Consider the following 18,448-nt stretch of genomic DNA (forward strand, 5'->3'; position numbering starts at 1 on the left):
GAAAGTCATGTATGACCTCCACTGGAGGATAAAGTTGTGTGGGCAGAAGTTCTGAGGAGCTCTCAGTGTCTTGGAAGGAAAGCAATATTCTACCCTGGGCCCTAGGATGCCTCATCCTCCCTACCAACAGCCCCAGACAAACTGGAGTCAGACTGGAAAGCCCCCATCCTTCCGCCTGACTTGCTCTCCAGAACTTTCTGCCTGCCCCACCTCTCTGCTCAAGAGAGAAGAGGAACTTTGGGCCCAGGAGAGGGTCCAGCTGTGTCCCTCACACACACGATCACAAGGGAAATCCCAGCTGAGAGGGAAGATCCTGCCCCTTCCCAAGAATCCCCTGCCTGAGGCCTAGGCAGAGTTCCAGACACAGGTGGTGGCCTGGGAGCAAAACCAGCCTGGGCCAAGGCCTGAGCTGGAAGGGGTACAGGCAAGTTTAGGGCCTGCCACCCCCAGGGAGCAGGTGCAGGCCCTGCAGGAAGTGGGGGAGGCCTGGGCAGCTGCCAAGCTATGGTGCAACACAGCCTTGACCCGAGGGGTGGATGGCCTACATGGCCTCCCACACATTCCCCTGCTCGGGAAGCAGAAGTTTAAAGTGGGGCCACCAGACCTTAAGTTTCTCACAGCCTCTTTCTGGCATGGGGGTTCTTCCAGCTCACTCTAGAAAAATCAAAGGCCAGCTGTTGGAAACACTATCTGATGTCAAAAGTGAGGGGGTGGTATCAAGAAGGGTCAAAATGAGAGGACTATGAGCACCTGGTCAGCAGAGCAGATAGCGCCACACACACAGATACCACTACCTGCCACCACCTCCAAGCAGCCACACAACCTCACAAAATGCAGCCAGCTCCCAATCACCCACATTCACAACCACACACACCAAGACACATTCAAACCCTCCCCACAGCTCACAACTACCTAATCTCACAACAAATAGACAGTTCTCACGCCTAACCTCAGGTGCACCCAGCATTGACTTTACGAATAGTAACTGGGTTCTGCCCCCTTCCAAGCCCTGGAGATATAGTCAGGGTGCAATTGGCAAGCTCCCTGCTCTCCTGGAAATAACTTCAGAAAATATGCTAAGGAGTGACTGCTGAGGACATGAGGGGAGGAGACTTCAGGTGTGGTGACAGGGAATACCTCTGAGCCCTGAATCAGGAGGAGGAGTCACCAGGTGAAGAGCAGCCCGGGCAGAGGAACCAGCAGATGCAAAGGCGAGAAGCTTGGGCTGAATGTGGTTTTTTCGTGGAACAGAAAATTGACTGGGGTGGCAGACTAGGGGTGATTTGGGGGTGTTTGCTCAATTAAAAATTAATTAATTAATTAAAGAAAGGAAACTACAGAAAGTCTAGTGCAACTGGAGAGTAGAGATCGAGGGGGTGTATGAGAGGAGTTGAGGCAGGACTAGGTCATTTGTGGCTTTATAGGCCAATGACAAGAGTGTGGGTGTTAGTATAAAGGTGACGGTAAGTCGCTGCAAGGTTTTAATGAGTGAGTGACAAGATCTGATTTATATCATTAAAGCACACTAGCTAGAAGAAACCATGGGAGAAAAACTTTTTTCAATTCTCAGACTGGAAGGCATTTCTAATTATGACCAAGCCCAATGGCTATAAATGATAAGATTGGTACTTTTGATGTTTAATGTATGCTTAATTTTGCATGGCAAAAGCTCCATATACAACATCAAAAAGCAATTGTCAAACTGGGGCAAGAGGAATCTTATCTATTTGTATCAGAGATAAAGGGTTTATTTCTTTAATATGTAAAGATTGCCTAAGAAATCAAGAAAAAGGGCGCCATCTAAAAGAAAAACTGAAAAAGCAAAGAACAGTCCACAGCAAAAGAAACACAAGTCACTCTTAAGTATAGGAAAAGATGCTCAATCTCACCCATAACAAGAGAAATGCAAAATAAAAGCATAATGCGGTACCACTGGCACTGATCATAAAATTTAATAACACTCTCTATTAGCAAAGATACAACGAAACAAACACTCTCATGTCCTATTCATAAACTGATACACTTATGGAGAGGAGTTGACAATATCCATTGAAATTTTAAATGATCCTTTGACCCAAAAATTCCTGTAGCAATATCTGCTACAGATATTTTAAAAAATGTGTTAAATGATGCTTGTCCAAGGATATTTACTACAATGGTGTTTATAATAAATAGAAAGAAATACAAGATTGGAAACAGTCTTGTTTTTCATCAACATGGGACTGATTATAATACATATACTACTCAGCTTTTGGTGTGGTGGCTTTTTTAAGACACAGCTCTGTGTTTACTGATTGTGGGGATGAAATACTATTCAGCTGGTTTTTTTTAAGTGAGATAGCTCTATTTCTTCTACTGATAGAGGTAAATGTCCTATATTTTGCTTCATGAAAAGAGCAAAGTGTCGAAATGTGTACATCGCATACCTCCATGGGGTAGACGTAACCGGAATGCCTATACCATCTAATAGGCACAGTTGCTGTCAGGAAAGAATAACAAGTAACAGGGATGTGGTAGGCTGGTGGGCAGCCCAGTCACATCGCCTGGGGTTCAGGAGAAGTAGGTGCTCGAAATGCGGGATTCAGCAGCAAGTGGATGAGAGTGAAAGCCCCTGGACAAAAAAGAGGAGCAGAGGCTGCGCCCTGGGACATGCCCACATTGGGCAGCGGATTCAGAACTTCCTGGGTACTAGGAGACTAGGAGTATGGTGTCAAGGAAGCCAAAGGAAGGAAGGGTTTTGAGGAAGGAGATGCTTCTGAAGGTGCAGGACAGAGGTGTGACAATCGAACTTAACATCATGGTGACCTTGACAGGGCTGTCTTCAGTGGCTCCGGAGGGGTGGAGACATTGCTCAAATGGGGGGAAGACTGCCCAAGAGGTGAGGAAGGGGTGTGGGGGTTTTGCTCAGAAATGCAGCAGGGCAACAGGTGGTCAGGAGCAGGTGGCAAAGTCATGGACTGCACGCACACACACACACACACACACGATATCATGATGCAATTCCCTACAGATACGTGTCCACATCTGGCCCCCTCCAAACACCCCAACACTGTTCAGTCTCAACAACGGCCAAGGTAATAGAAGAAGACATCCACCCTGTGGCTTTGTGCCATCCAGAAACTCAATACAGCTGGAGCTGCCAGAGCTGGCTCTGCTACTTATTATCTGTGTGACCCTGGGCAAGTCACCAAACCTCTCTGTGCCTCAGTTGTCTCATTTATAAAGGTGAGCCCAAGACTTACCTTCCTCACCTGACCTGTGAGGATGAAATAAAACCAGGAGAACAGCGATTGGCACAAAAATGCCTCTGTGCCCCCAAACCTGGAGTGTAAGTGGGGTGATGGTATAATTGCTATCCCCAAATCTGGCACACTTCTGAGAGAAAAGGGGGTGCTGTTCAGTACACCTGGACCACAGAGTAAATAAATTAGCACAGTCCTGGGAAAACTCATGAGCAGTCACTTCCAGCAGCAGCACCTCTGCGGAGACAGGGAGGCTCAGGCCCTTGGGTGACTCAGATCCCAGAACTCCGAGGGAGGCTGGAAACTCTGGCACTTGTCCAACAAGGCGGGGGTGTAAATGGCTCTCATTAGGTTCCCCGTAATAAGAAAAAGCGTCTTTGTCCCCAGAACCTAGCCCAGCCACAAGCGGCTTCCCACCTGAGGCTGAGGCGCGCGCGCGCGCGCGCGCGCGCACACACACTCACTCACTCACTCACTCACTCACTCACTCACTCACTCACTCACTCACAGCCTTGCCCGGTGTAGTAACTCCAGGCAAGGACGCTCCCCATCCACCCTCACCCCTGGAATCCCCCTTCTCTGCAGGCACAGGATCTGCTAGTGTACCCCCCAAGCCCGGTTCCTCGGCCTCATTAGAGGGGGTAAAGCCCGAGCAGGCACTGCCATTGAAGACCTTGGTGTGCGTGCAGAGGGATGGGGGTGGGGTGGGGTGGGGTGGGGTGGGGTGGGGTGGGGGCGGCCCCTAGGAGCGCCCCACACGGGGTCGAGGCCGGGCCCAGGGCCGGGCGGGGCGCGGGCACGGTATGCGTGGCAAAGAGCGTGGGCGAGTCATGACTGCATCCATCCCCGGGCAAGGCACTTAACAGTTCAGAGCGCCTCACGCCCCTAATCTTATTGGAGTCTGCAGCAGCCCCGCCCAGGCAGCTGCCCCCATTCACACAAGAAGAAACCGGGGCGCTGGGAAGGGTGCCCCGGGAACGCGCGGCCGTGTCGGGTCTCGAACCCGACCCTCCGCGCCGTCGGGCGGGCTCCGGAGCTCCTCCCCCGACCCTCCCTCCTCCACGCCGTCCCGGGGTGTGCCCGCGCCCTGCGCCTCGCCCCGATGCGGAGCCGGGGCTCCGGCCACTCGCGCCTGAGCTGCTGACCCGGAGGACGCAGGGCCCGGGCCCCGCGCTGGGCGCGCCGCTGCGGGTAAGTGCGGCCCCCGGGGCGCCGAGGCCAGACGGGGCTGGGTCCAGCCCGCCCCACCCAGCCGGACCGCCGGGGAGAGGGGAAGGGAGTGGGGGCAGCTACCCCTCGGCTTCCCACGCCTCAGTCCCGCGCGGAATGCGGGGCTTCTGCTGCGGAATCTTCCCGACACCCCGCCCCCCAGCCCCCACCCATCCCGCGGCTGAACGCTCCTGCCGGAATGAGAGGACGTGAGGAAGCCGGGGGTGCAGGAAGGGTAGTTCTGTCCCGGGGGCAGGGGGATGGGGGATTGCGCCGTTGGGTGAGGCCCCGTCCGGGTCCCCAGGCTGGGAAAAAGCGGATGACCGGGGGCTGGTGTTGGGGGATTGCCTAGGGACCAGACCGGCTCCACCAGCCCGGGCCTGCGCCCTGCACGCTGCGCTAGGAGGGAAATTCTTTCCCTGTGAGTCGCTTCTCTGGGGTGTGTCGGGTGGACTGGGCGGACAGGACTGGTAGACGTGGTAGAAGAGGTGACCCAGAAGGGGGCTGCACCCCAGTGGGTGCATGCTTGCCATGGCCAGGCATCAGGTGGAGGCACAGGGCAGGGTTCCGCTCCTCCAGGGCTTGCAGACAACCTCACTTCCATTTTCTTGAACCTTCACCAGGTGAGTGGGTGGGCTGCGGAGGGAATATGTTACTTCCCTTTCACATAAAGGCAAGAAATCAAGATCAGGGAATTCTTGGAAGCCAACCAGCTAGTAAGAGATTTGAATCCCCGCGTGGTTCCTTGCTCATCTCCAAAGGCCAAGTCTTAGAATAGCATGGGGAAGACGAGGAGGTTCTTCAGGATTCTTCCCCAGTCACCCCATTCTGTCTGAGATTTCCAGAGAAGAAGCATCCAGGAGGCATGAGGTGCCGAGAAGGAGCTGCACTTTCTCTCCATCCAGAGCAGGGAAGCCTTTCCACAAGAGGCCCTGTCCACCCTGCTCCTTGGGGCTCCGGCCACTCCTTGCAGCCCCTCCTGCAGCCTGCATCTCTGAGAATTCAGCATTCACTTACTTATTCATTCAGCACTAATTGAGTACTTAGTGTGTGTCTTGCCCTGAGTGCTAATATAAAACAGCAAGCAAGACAGAGTTGTTCTAGTTGAGGAGTCAGAAGATAAACAAAAAATTAACAAATACTTTAATTTCAAAGAGTGATTAAATGTGAGGATGAAAATAAAGAGACAGGAGCAAAGTGGCTGGGAGTGCAGAGACTCCCAGATTCAAGGTTATCTGGGGAGGCCCCTAAGGAGATGCTTGAGCAGAGGCCTCAGTGATGAGAAGGATCTAGACATGCAAGTTTCTGGAGGAAGAGCATCCCAAGTAGCAGGAAAATTTACAAAGCCCTGAGGAGGCTTGGTGGCACAAGGGGTTACGCTGCAGTACTGTGAAGCTCTCTGCAGCAGGAATTTGATCCCAAGCAGGGAGCTACCCACATGGCGCAACAGACCTCTCCTGACTCGCCCACTGCTCCCCTCAGCAGTGTATTTCAGTCAGTCTGCCTGTTCTGCTCCCCACTCTGTCTCTGGTGAATCCTCTCACCCCCCGCACTTCTGGCCTGTACCCCAATTCTTGTATGCATAAATAAATAAATCTTTAAAAAAAAAAAAAAAAGCCCCTGAGGCCCCTCAGAGTGGCAGAGCAGAGAAAGGGGGGTGAGAATATAGGAGAGAAGGGTGAGACTGTAGTGGCTGGGATTTAATTGTAAGCATAATGACAAACTAGGAGAGAGTTTTAAAAAGGGGGAGTTACATTCATAACTTAATAAACTCTAGGGGTGCAGGATCGGACGCTGAAAGGCCACTGAGGGCAAGAGTGATGGTGGCTTGGCCAGGAGGTAGTAGTGGAGAGCTAAGAAGTGGTTGTGCAGGGGGGCTTGCAGGCACAGTGCACTTTCAGAGTCACAACCCCAGCCCCAGGGCACTCACACGGCCGCGCAGGCCCACACACCCACGTGGAGAGACTCATGCTCTCACACCCACAGCAGCTGCAGACACTAGGCGTACTCAGGCAGAACCACCCTCCACACCCTCTGAGTCACCCAGGACAGAGAGGAAGATGTGGGATTTGGGGGGCCTAAACAAAGCATGTCTTACACCATCGAGCCCTGATATCCATGGGTGGCTGGCCGCCCCCAGACTTGGCATGGGAGCAGGAGGGTATTATCTAGATTTTCCCTGTGTCTGGTGTCCTCCCAAGTGCCAAATCATTACCCATCCCCTCCACCCCAAACTGAATGGGTGCCCCAGCTTTGCCATCCACTGGCTGTGAAATCTTGGGGAGGTCATTTCTCTCTGAGCCCCAATTTCTCCTCTGTAGGATGGGTTCACCTCATTGAGGGAAGCTGTAAGAACCTGGTCTGGGTAGTCATCTGCCAGAGAAGGGGAGAGGAGGTGGTGAAGTACACAGCCCTGGCACCAACAGCCTGGCCTTGAATTCAGCTCATCATTTGTTCAATCAGATTTTATTGAGTTACCTTTTTTTCCCTAAAACTATATCATTTTTGGAGTACAGCTTCACACCTGTGTGTGTGCTTCACTTGCTCAACAGTTCTCATGCTGTTGCACTATCAAATTGACCCCTCTGGCCTTTCCCCCCACCTGCCTTCCCCTCCCACTCTGGTAACCACCATATTTTTCAGAATCCAAGAGTTATTTTTGTTGTTTTTACCAGTTTGTTTTCTTTGGTTATTTATATTCCAAAAAAGTGAAATCACCCGGTAATTATCTTTCACTTTCTGACTTATTTCACTTAGCATAATCACCTCAAGTCCCATCCGTGTTGTTACAAATGCAAGAGTTCATCTTTTTTCATCGCTGAGTGGTATTCCATTGAGTGTGTATACCACAATTTCTTTATCCAGCCTTCTGATGGGCCTTTAGATTGATTCCATGTCTAGGCCATGGTGAAGCGCTGCTGTGAACATTAGGGTACATAAATCTTTTCAAATTAATGTTTTCCTGCTCTTCTGATAAATTCCTAGGAGTATATTGCTGCGTTCAATGGTATTTCTATTTTTAGTTTTTCAAGGGCTCTCCATACCATTTTCTGTAGAGGCTTTTTGATATAGATTTTTTTAAAAAATATTTATTTATTTACACTTACAAGAACTGGGGTACCGGCCAGAGGTGCGGGGGGGGGGGTGAGAGGCATCACCAGAGACAGACTGGGGAACAGAACAGATGGATTGATTGAAATACACTGCTGCAGGCGAGTCAGGAGAGGTCTGCCACACCACGTGGGTAGCTCCCTGGCCAGGGATCGAACTCATGCTGCTGCAGTGGCTGCGGATAGCTTCATAGGTTGCGTCTTAACCCCTTGTGCCACCAGGGAGGCCCTTGATATAGATATTCTTAAGGGGGCAAAGTGAGATCCCATTGTGGATTTGATTTGCATTTCTCTTATAATACAGGAGAAGTGATGCTGAGTATTTGTCATGTGCCCGTGGGCCATCTGTATATCTTCTTCCGAGAAGTGTGTTTTGCCCATTTTTCTTGGGTTATTTTTGTTATTGAGTCTTATGAGTTCTTGACATATTTTGGCAATTCACCTCTTGTCACACATTTGATGTGTAAGTACCTTCTCCCAGACAATAGATTCCCTTTTTGTTGTGGTGGTAGTTTCACCTGATGTACAAGACCTTTAGTTTGATGTAGTCCAATTTGTTTATTTTTGCTTTTTTTTCCCTTGCCCTTGTTGTTGAGTCCCCAAATACCTCTCTAAGGCTGATGTCCTGGGCCAACTCCAGTTTTACATGAGTAACTTAACCTCTCTAGATTTCATGTCTTGCATACCAAGTATTTCGCAGCCACTGTCTCACTTGATTATCAATTCCTTCATCTGCAAACGGACATAACAGTTTCTCCCTCACAGGGTCACATAAGGGTTAGATGAGCTCCTGCACACAGAATGTTCAGCTCTGTGCCTGACTCATCATGAACACTCAGTAGATAGTCACTTCTCATCAGCAAATGCCCCTTCCCTTCCTGCCGCAAAGATTTACTTTGCCCTGGTTATTTAACAGCTCTGTGCTCATTTCCTACCGTAGCTTGGGGAGAATAACCAATCTGACCTCATAGGACCATCACCATGGTCTCTCAAACAAGTCCATCTACAAAAGAGCTCAGAGCAGAGCCTGGTACCTCGTACAAATGCTCAATCAAGTCCCCTTTAATTGATGTGATTTTTCCTATTATTTCACAGGTGGGCACGGCCCCCAGAACCCCCACCAGGCACCATGGACTGGAAGACGCTGCAGGCCCTGCTGAGCGGCGTCAACAAGTACTCCACGGCCTTCGGGCGCATCTGGCTGTCGGTGGTGTTCGTCTTCCGCGTGCTGGTGTACGTGGTGGCTGCAGAGCGCGTGTGGGGGGACGAGCAGAAGGACTTTGACTGCAACACCAGGCAGCCCGGCTGCGAAAATGTCTGCTATGACAACTTCTTCCCCATCTCCAACATCCGCCTCTGGGCGCTGCAGCTCATCTTTGTCACGTGCCCGTCGCTGCTGGTCATCCTGCACGTGGCCTACCGCGAGGAACGCGAGCGAAGGCACCGCGAGAAGCATGGAGACCAGTGTGCCAAGCTGTACAGCAACGCGGGCAAGAAGCACGGCGGCCTGTGGTGGACCTACCTGCTCAGCCTTGTCTTCAAGCTCATCATTGAATTTCTCTTCCTCTACCTGCTGCACACACTCTGGCATGGCTTTGACATACCCCGCCTGGTGCAGTGCGCCAGCGTGGCACCCTGCCCCAACACCGTGGACTGCTACATCGCGCGGCCCACGGAGAAGAAGGTCTTCACCTACTTCATGGTGGGTGCCTCGGCTGTCTGCATCGTGCTCACCATCTGCGAGATCTGCTACCTCATCTTACACCGGGTCCTGCGGGGCCTGCGCAAGAACAAGCCCCCGGGGCACCGTGGCGCGCATTCCTCCACCTGCCGCTGCCACCACAAGCTCTTAGAGGCTGCGGAGGTGGGCCCAGGCCCCATTGAGGGCAAGCTGAATGCCTCAGCACCCACTCTGACCCCCATCTGACCACAGGCTAGGGAGAGACATCAGAGCTGCCAGTGGGGACAGGCAGGGAGGTTTGGTGCTGGTGGAGGGGTCCTCCTGGTGCTGGGTGCCCCCACCTTGAGTGCACTAAGATATCCCATTCTGCTTGGGCAGGTGATTTCTGGGCGCTTTGCGTGGTGCTGTCTAGCTCAGTATAGTTGCACCACAAGCCCTCTGCCAGCACCCCCCTCAGCCCCCAGGATGCAGACACTGAAACCAGCAAATTAACTACTGCATCCACTGAGGCTTCAGGAGCTGATAGAGGGCCACTACCTAACCCAGGAGGCAGTGATCAGGGGCGGCTTCTCACAGAAATAATGTTAAGATTGATGAGAAGTGCTTCCAAGCAGAAAGAACAGCAGGCACTGAGGCCTGGAAGCTACGGGAAGAGATACTTGGCCTGGGTTGGATGCAGCTGACCAAATGGAATCTTCATTCCCTTGAGAGAAGCACCCAGATTCCTGCGTGGAGAGGAAGTACTTTCCCAGCAGTGGGAGGTCTGGAGGGCTGTGTGTGTTTATGAAGAGAATGAGATGACTCTGGTGTCACCAAACCCTGCTCATGACACCCGGGGGTCCTCTGGGTCCTTCAGGGGAGCTCCCCTCCCTCACACCTCGCCACCCCGCCCCCACCCCCACCCTAACCTCAGGCAGCTTTGCTCCCATCTTCCTCCCTGCTGATGTGTGTGGTGGGTCTGGTGCCAGCCTTCCAGACCCAGGGTCCAGGGACTCCAGTGGATGTGCTGATAGGAACATTCCCAAGGCAGTTTCCTTCAAATCAATAAAGGCTGTGTTTTATACAGGTTGGTTCTATCATCTCTTCTCCCACACTCCCACTCACAAGGCCAGAGGGCAGCGAAGGCAGCCCTCAGATGGGGAGAGAGCTTCAGGGCTAGAGTGGGGCTCTGGCTAAGGCTGGAGCTGAAGTTACACTGGAGCTGGCAGGAGCTGGGAGGCAGAGGCAGGGGTGGATCCTACATGTTGGTTGTAGATGAGGTCACAAGAGGGCGCTGTGCTCCCTCTGCAGCAGGGATCCCAGCCAGACCGTGCCCTTTGCAAGCATGCACACGCACAATCACTGCGTTTTCATCAAAGACAAACCGCCCCACCTCCGCCTTTGGAATTCAATCACTGCCATCCACAACGGACATCCACGCCCTGTGTACACAAAACTAATTGTTCACACTCTTTCTATGTCTGTATACTTGTCACCTCTTGCCTCGCCCAAGCATTATCCAGTCCCTGGCACTTTCCCTGAGCATTTTCTCTGCACCGGGTCCCCAGCGGGATGCTAAGACTATATTGAGAGCAGGACCTGAGCCACCCAGCTCAGACTCTGGGGGAGACAGAAACATACTCATCTACACTAAATAATGCCCCGTGGGCAACTCACCACCTCACCCCCATCACTGTGTGACCTGAAATCTAAGCCAGGCTGGAATGGAAAGCAAAGGGGGTGAGCGGGTGGCGGGGCAAGGCTATACTAACCCAGGGGAACATTTATGATTATCAAAGCCAAAGCCAGGAGCCAGGAATCCAGGAGGCCGTGAGCCAAGAGCCAATACAGGCAGGGAGAGGTGGGTTCATCATGACTCACCTTTGCCCTCCTGCATGCCCCCATGGAGAGGCCACAGATAACCAGCCAAGTTTAAAGGGCTGGGGTTGGACCAACACCCACCACCCAGGTATGAGTCATAGTTTAACCACTTCATAACCACAGCTTCACCACCCTGCCTCTTGGGCAGGCTTCAGAACCACAGCCTTGGTCTTCCATCAATACAATGGGAATTGTAGAAATGGGGTTTCCGGCAGGAAACAGATGGCACATTCAAACTGAGTAACTTTAGAGTTTCCTAGAGGGTCTGCTTTAAAAAGGCTTGGATGTGATTAAGGAAACCCACAACCCACACTACCCTGGGGCTGGTACTGGGAGCAGCGAACTGGCCTGTTACTCGGGACCTGCAAGGATGCATCCAACCACAGCCATCAAGTCAATTCCTCTACTTCACTCTCCTGTCTTGCTGCTCACCTGCCAGATTCTCCCACTGACCCAACCCAAAGCCAGAGGGCAGAGAACTTGTTAAGAGACTCAGGTCTGGACAGCTTCTCAGGACACTGAGCCAGGCGGAGAGTGGATGTGAGGGGCAAAGGACACTTATTCAGCCCAGCACCCTGGACAATGCTACTCCCAGGAGCGCTGTGTGGAGAAAGGAGCCACCAGAGGAGACATGCTAGTCCAGTGTCCATACTAATCTAGAATATTCAGCACATCCGCAGGCACCGTGCTTAGGGAAGTCTGCCTGCTGCCCGGGCCACATTGCACATCTACCCCAGCCCTCAGGGAGGGCAGAGCCCTCAGGGAGGGGTCATCTCCACCTGCTTGAAGTCATGCATTCCAGTCTCTTCTGGGGTGGGTCCCACTGCCTGGAGAGTTGCTGGGAGGTCAGAGCAACCAGAGAACGTCACCGACTCTTGACTCTTGTAGCATGGACTGTGCTTCCAGTCCCAGCCCTGCTTCTCCAGGCTGGGATGAGGGGACATAGTAGCCCTCGCCCACCTTTGGTGTGAGAGCTATTCCCAGAGGTGTAGTACACTCTTCCCATTGGGTCTGTGTTGAGCTGGCTGCTGTTCACCACCCAGAGTCCCCAGAGCACAACGCTATGACCATGAGGTGACTCTCAAGTCCCGTTGGCCTGCTCTTCTCAGGACACATGCCTCTCCCTCCTCCTTCCTCATTGTGTGAGCACTCACTGCAAGCTTCCTTCAATCCTGAATATGACAGTTCAGTTTCATATGAACAGCCTTCAAGTTCATTCACTTCTGTGTGGTATGCCAGCCAGCTGGCAACACAGGGTAACAGGAGACTTTGTAGACACCATTCTGGTCCAAGTTTGTCACATGGATTGAATGAGTCTCCCCAGCTAAATTCACAGTTTGCAATCCCAGCCTCCAATGTGATGCTAATAGGAGGTGGAGATTTTGGAGGTGGTTAGGACATGAGGGTACAGCCCTTATGAGTGGGATTAGTGGCCGTAAAAGAAGACCTGTTGCAGGGAGCTCTGTGCCTGTTAGATGGCTCTGTCACTGCCCAGGGCCACCCCATGCAGAGTGACCATCTGGACAGCTGAAGCAGACCTGCAAGAGTTAGGAGCAGGAAGCCACCAACCAGCAGACTCTGCAGAGCTGGGCATTGAGTCCCCGATTGAGGGGGTGTAGGGGTGATATCTGTTTCCACCACCCACCCCCATGGTCTACTCTCAGCACAGCAGCCAAGGCAATCCTGTCCAAACCTAAGTCAAATCATGTCACTCCTCTGCCCTGAACACCAAAGGCAACTTACACAGACTTCAGGAGCCATGAGATCAGCCCCCAGCCACACCTCATGTGTTCCCTTCTCCTTGCTCCAAACAGGAAGCAGCAGGCATGCTCCTGCCTCGGGGCCTTTGTATCTGGTTCCCTCAGCCTGCAACGCTCTTTGCCCTAGAGAGCCACCAGGCTCTCCCCCCTCCTTGGGGCTTGCATCCAACATCAGCTGTTTACTGAGAATTTCCCTCCTCTTCAAAACAGACTTGCCACCCTTGCACCCTCAGCCCTCCCTTCCTACTTTGCTTTCCACATGGCAATTATCATCATCCGACAGATCCTAGGTGTCACTGTCTGTTATCCCCCAGGTAGAATGTACAACCCACGAGGACAGGTGTTTTTGTTTTTCCCTAGGGGGCGAGTTCCAGTGTCCAGGGCAGCAGCATAACACCGAGGGGTACTCGGTAATTATATGCTGAATTAATGAATTTCCCATCTACCTGGGTCCTGCTAGGTGCTGGGGATGTCAACCAGCCCCAGTTTAAATGGTGCACCAAAGAAAGCAGAGGAGAAAGGGGAAACTGTTTAATCAGTCCAGCGCTTCCCTTTTGCAAAATGATAAAGTTCTAGAGGACCGTGATACAATAGTGTAAATGTACTTAACACTCTGAACTGTATGCTTAAAAACGAATGACGGTAACTTGACATTGCATGATTTTTACCATCAATAAAAATGAAATTTAAAACAAGAAACAATGCAGCCAGGGATGGCACATTGTGAGAACACAACCAGCACAACCTCTCACCAGCAGAGGCCAGCAAGGGAACTTCCAAAGGGAGATGTGGAGTAAGGGCCTGAAAGACTCGTGGGGTTCAGCATGTGAGGATGCCGCAGGCAGAGGGAACGGCATGGACAAAGGCAACAGAACACAGAGATCTGCAGTGGTACTTCTGGCTGGACACCTGAGTGAAAGGGGAAGGGGATGAGGCCAAGGAAGTGGAAGGGTCTTAAGCAGGGCACAGCTGTGGTCAGAATTCTGGGAAAGGTGGGAGGTTGGACTCCAGGAGACTCCTTAGGAGGCCACTGAGGAGGTCAGGGGAGTGAGGAGGAAGGGAACAGTGGGGTTCTAGGTGTGTTTTCCCTGTGGCATGGCCAGGTGGTAGGGAATATTGTCTTGGCTGATTCCAGAGCCTCCTATCCCCGGGGGAGGTGCCTCCAGAGCCACGAGGAAGGGGTCAGAGGAGGGTGAGGGCAGCCCTGACACGTCCACCCCTTCTCCCTCCCTCCTTCCTCTCTGTCTCATCTTGTCTTGGGATCAGAAAGGCTTTAGGAGAGACTGGCCCAGCCTCAGCAGAGGAACTCTGGGAGTAAAGGCTGCAGTGGGGGCGTGGTGAGCACCGGCCCCCAGGGACCTCCGTTCTCATGCCCTCAAGGGTCAGAACTAAAGTGGGCGCAGTTGTCAGCTTTGGAAATCCAGGAGGCCCAGCTCAGCCTGGCCCTCAGGGACAGGCCTGGAAGGGGAAGCCAGCTCTGCCTAATCCTAACACTCTGAGGTCCCAGCCGAACGCACCCACACTTGCTGCCCAGAAATCTCCAGCCAGGAAGGCAGGACCGTGGGGGACCCTGCAAGTCAAAGGATTGAACCCTGTGGTGGACAAACAGGGAGCTTTCTGCCAACAGCCCCTGACTTTGACCCCACCTTCCACATCCCCTTCCTCAGCTGCCTACCCCCACCACCAGCCTGCCGAGCCTCCTACCCTCAGTCCTTTCTGCTACCAAAGCCAACCCACACACCTTTGTTGCCATATCTTTAGCCAGCCTGAAAACTTTCTGGGCTTTGATTGCATCTCCCAACAACCCTACACAGTAGAAACTACCACTATTCCCACTGTACACAGAGGAAGAAACCAAGGCACAGGGCTTAAGCTACTTAAGGGCTCAGCAGTCTCAGCTTCAGCTCTGCTGCTTCTGCCCGCCGGCCTGGGGCTTTCAGCATTCTGAGGCAACGGGTCAGAGTCCCCAGGCCTCCCCATCCCTGGTCCTCGGGCCTTGTCTGTGCTGTTCCTACTCTCTAGAATGTTCTTCCCCCTCCACCTGGCTCATGAGTCTCCTCCAGGATACATTGCTAACCAAGTCCCCTATAAATCTCCCTGGACTTCTCTAGGGAACTACCACATTTATAATTTTGCTATAACCCAAGAGTCAATATGTTCGATTCCTGCTTCCTGCACCAGCCAGTGAGAGGCAGAGACATGCAGGCCCTCACACACACAAGGTCTGCAGCACAGGGACCCTCATTAATGTCGCCCACCCGGTGATGTCTGAATGAACGGCGTGGAGCTCTGACCACCTCTTTCATTTCTTTCAATGTCCCCCCACCACCACCATTTAGTGACATGAGGAGAGTCCCCTCTCCGCCAGTCTCAAGTGGCCCACAGGAGTTGCTTAGTGACTTCTGGTTGTAAAGCCTGTCTGGGAAGCGGGTTTGGGGGCTGAGGATTCTGCAAGAATAGGAGCTGGGTTGAGACCCCAGCTCCTCACAGACTCTGGGGACAGCAGACTCCAAGCCCTCTCTCCCTGTCGGGTTCCCATGGCTAGCCAGCTGTGATTGCCAAGTCCTGCACAGGGGCACCGGGCGGGCACTCCGAGGTCACTAAACAGCAGCTAGCTTCTCTCCCCCCCGGGGGCCATAGGCTTCTACCCTGGAGGCCTCCACACCCTAATCCCCCTCTGCCTGTCTCTCCCAGCCTCTCAGGCCAGTTTCTGGTTTGTAATCCTTTCAAAGCCAGCCACCCCTGAAAACTTTGTCTTTGGAGAACTCGTTTTACCGCCAAAGTCACGGAGACTCGGAGAGTGGGTCAGCTGCACTCCCGGAGAGCAGAGGGGAAGGTAGGGGGTCCTCAGTCTCCCTCCATCCCCGACTCCCAGTGCCACCTCCTGCACCCCGCGTCCCCGCCCCCTCTCTGGAAAGCTCTTGGCTGCCCTCCCTCCCGTAGCGTTTCCTGCCCCCACCCCGCCCCTCCGCTATTTAAGGCGCCCCTGCAGCCGGGCGCAGACCAGCCGCGCTCCCGCGGGCGCAGCTCTGCCTCCGTGGGGTCGTGCTCCACACCGCCACCTGGACCGGCCCGCAGGAGAGAGGTGAGCCGGGCTTGGGGAGCCGCGGGGCGCCCTCGGCCCACAGACTAGACGGAGAACACGGGCTGCCACCTGCCGCCAGGGGTGAAGGGTAGCTGCGGGGGAGCCACAGGCCCGGCTCCCAGCTGCCTCTGGCCAGGCTCTGCTGAGGATGGCTGCTACCTCTCCCTGACTCCTTGTAGCGCTAGGAGTAGGAATATTATTTCTTTTATTTCACGGCAGAGGAGACTAAGGCACTCAGAAGTCATCACCCAGCCAAGGTACCAGTTAGTAAGAGAGGGACAGGATTTGAACCCAGGTCCGGTTCCAGACCCTGGCTCGAAGTAGCTTTGCTTGGCCTCCCCCTTCATCCTCCAGCCTTAGTTTCCCCCACCCCCAGATGTTCTGGGAGCTTAGTGGTCTGTGCCTTCAGCCAGTTTAAGAGTCTAGAATTTGGGAGCAACAGCTCGGGGAGAGGGGAGTGGGGAGGGTGGCGAAAGGGAGCTGGATCCCAGCTACACTGAAGTTGCAAGTGGTCCTTAATGCTGACAGGTGGAGCTAATGCAGGAAGCTGCCTGCTCTCAGCTTCTAACACCTTCCCACCCAACTTCCGCCACCGCATGGGACCTGCTGTGTGAGATATGATATGGAGGGAGCAGGGACCCGAGCCTTGAACCCCTGAACAGCTCAGAATAGGATCACCTCCAGCCCAAGGTCTGGGCACAGCCCATCACAGGCAAAAGGGAGGAGGGAGGGCCTGGCACAGCTGTGTGACCTGGGATAGGTTCCTAAAGTTCTCTGTTCCCACAGGCTCAGAAGCCTCAACTTGCTGCAGAGCTCCTTGGCTGCGGTCATCTGAGGCTCCAGATGGGAATCAGAAGGACACACATATGACATACAGGGAGTCTAGTTGTGCCCCTGTCACAGCTTTGGAGCTGACACCCAGCTTCTAGTCCTGACCACCCACTGGGTGTGAGCCCTGAGGCCAGTCCCTTCCCCTCCTGGAGCCTCAGTTTCCTGATAGGTAAAATGGGTACAGCCAGCCTCCTGCAGGTTGTTGCTAGAATATACTGTGAAATACACAGCTGACAATGCCTCTGTCTCCCTGCAGGCGAAGGCCCGGGAGTCATGGGTGACTGGGGTTTCCTTGAGAAGCTTCTGGACCAGGTCCAAGAGCACTCAACTGTTGTGGGCAAGATCTGGCTGACAGTGCTCTTCGTCTTCCGCATCCTCATCCTGGGCCTGGCAGGCGAGTCCGTGTGGGGCGACGAGCAGTCCGATTTCGAGTGTAACACAGCCCAGCCAGGCTGCACCAATGTCTGCTATGACCTGGCCTTCCCCATCTCCCACATCCGCTACTGGGTGCTGCAGTTCCTCTTTGTCAGCACGCCCACCCTGGTCTACCTGGGCCACGTCATTTACCTGTCTCGGCGGGAGGAGCGGCTGCGGCAGAAGGAGAGGGAACTCCGGGCACTGCCAGCCAAGGACCCCCATATGGAGCGTGCCCTGGCCTCCATAGAGCGGCAGATGGCCAAGATCTCGGTGACAGAGGATGGTCGCCTGCGGATTCGAGGGGCGCTTATGGGCACCTATGTGACCAGCGTGCTCTGCAAGAGTGTGCTAGAGGCGGGCTTCCTATATGGCCAGTGGCATCTCTATGGCTGGAACATGGAGCCCCTGTTTGTATGCCAGCGCCCGCCCTGCCCCAACCTCGTGGACTGCTATGTCTCACGCCCCACAGAGAAGACCATCTTCATCATCTTCATGCTGGTGGTCGGACTCATCTCCCTGGTGCTTAACCTGCTGGAGCTGGCGCACCTGCTGTGTCGCTGCCTGAGCCGGGGGATCAGGGAGCGGCAGAGCCAGGAGCCCCCCCCAGCCCAGGGCGCCTCCTCAGAGCCTTACACTGACCAGGTCTTCTTCTACCTCCCCATGGGCGAAGGGCCCTCATCCCCACCATGCCCCACCTACAATGGGCTTTCGTCCAGTGAGCAGAACTGGGCCAATCTGACTACAGAGGAAAGGCTGGCTTCTTCCAGGCCCCCTCTCTTCCCAGACTCACGCCCTCACGGTGACCAGAAATCCCCCAGTCGCCCCAGCAGCTCTGCTTCCAAGAAGCAGTATGTGTAGGGGTCCTGGAAGTCTAGCTGCCTGAGATGCCCCTTCCAAAAGTCTCTGCAGGGATGACTAGGGCTGATGGAAGCAGGTGCTTGCTGGCCAGTGGGCCAGGTGGTTCTTGAATACCTTGTACCTTTCTGGTGGCCAGAGGGCACCGTAGTTCCCCTTCAGTGTGTGGCTTTGCCCCAGGCACAAAGCCAGCTTGAGGTATTCCTGACCAAGGGTGTTATGGGCCCTCTTGCCTTTTTCACCTGGTTCAGAGGGACCTGGAGCCAATTCACCCCACCTCACTTCATGGTCAACCCTCCTCTGCCTAGATTGCCCTCACAACTTGTCCTCACAGGGAAAGGCTGGTGGAGGCTGCAGGGCCAGCCTTGAGGGCAGACAGAGCCTGCGCTGGACCTGGC

General features: G+C 53.9%; 2 protein-coding genes across 2 annotated transcripts; both read left to right on the forward strand.

Moving 5' to 3' along the window:
- Positions 1 to 8,561: 8,561 nt before the first annotated feature.
- On the forward strand, positions 8,562 to 9,488 carry GJB3 (gap junction protein beta 3; the record flags this gene model as incomplete). The annotated part of the gene is made up of 1 exon (XM_084242024.1): positions 8,562 to 9,488. Exon 1 carries the CDS (start codon positions 8,691 to 8,693, stop codon positions 9,486 to 9,488), a length of 798 nt encoding a protein of 265 aa, XP_084098150.1. The 5' UTR covers positions 8,562 to 8,690.
- A 7,563-nt stretch (positions 9,489 to 17,051) lies between these two features.
- GJA4 (gap junction protein alpha 4) lies at positions 17,052 to 18,057 on the forward strand (the record flags this gene model as incomplete). The annotated part of the gene is made up of 1 exon (XM_084243157.1): positions 17,052 to 18,057. One exon carries the CDS (start codon positions 17,052 to 17,054, stop codon positions 18,051 to 18,053), a length of 1,002 nt encoding a protein of 333 aa, XP_084099283.1. The 3' UTR covers positions 18,054 to 18,057.
- Between the last annotated feature and the right edge of the window lie 391 nt (positions 18,058 to 18,448).

Source organism: Talpa europaea (genome assembly GCF_964194135.1).
Source record: "Talpa europaea genome assembly, chromosome: 9".
NCBI classification, from domain to species: domain Eukaryota; kingdom Metazoa; phylum Chordata; class Mammalia; order Eulipotyphla; family Talpidae; genus Talpa; species Talpa europaea.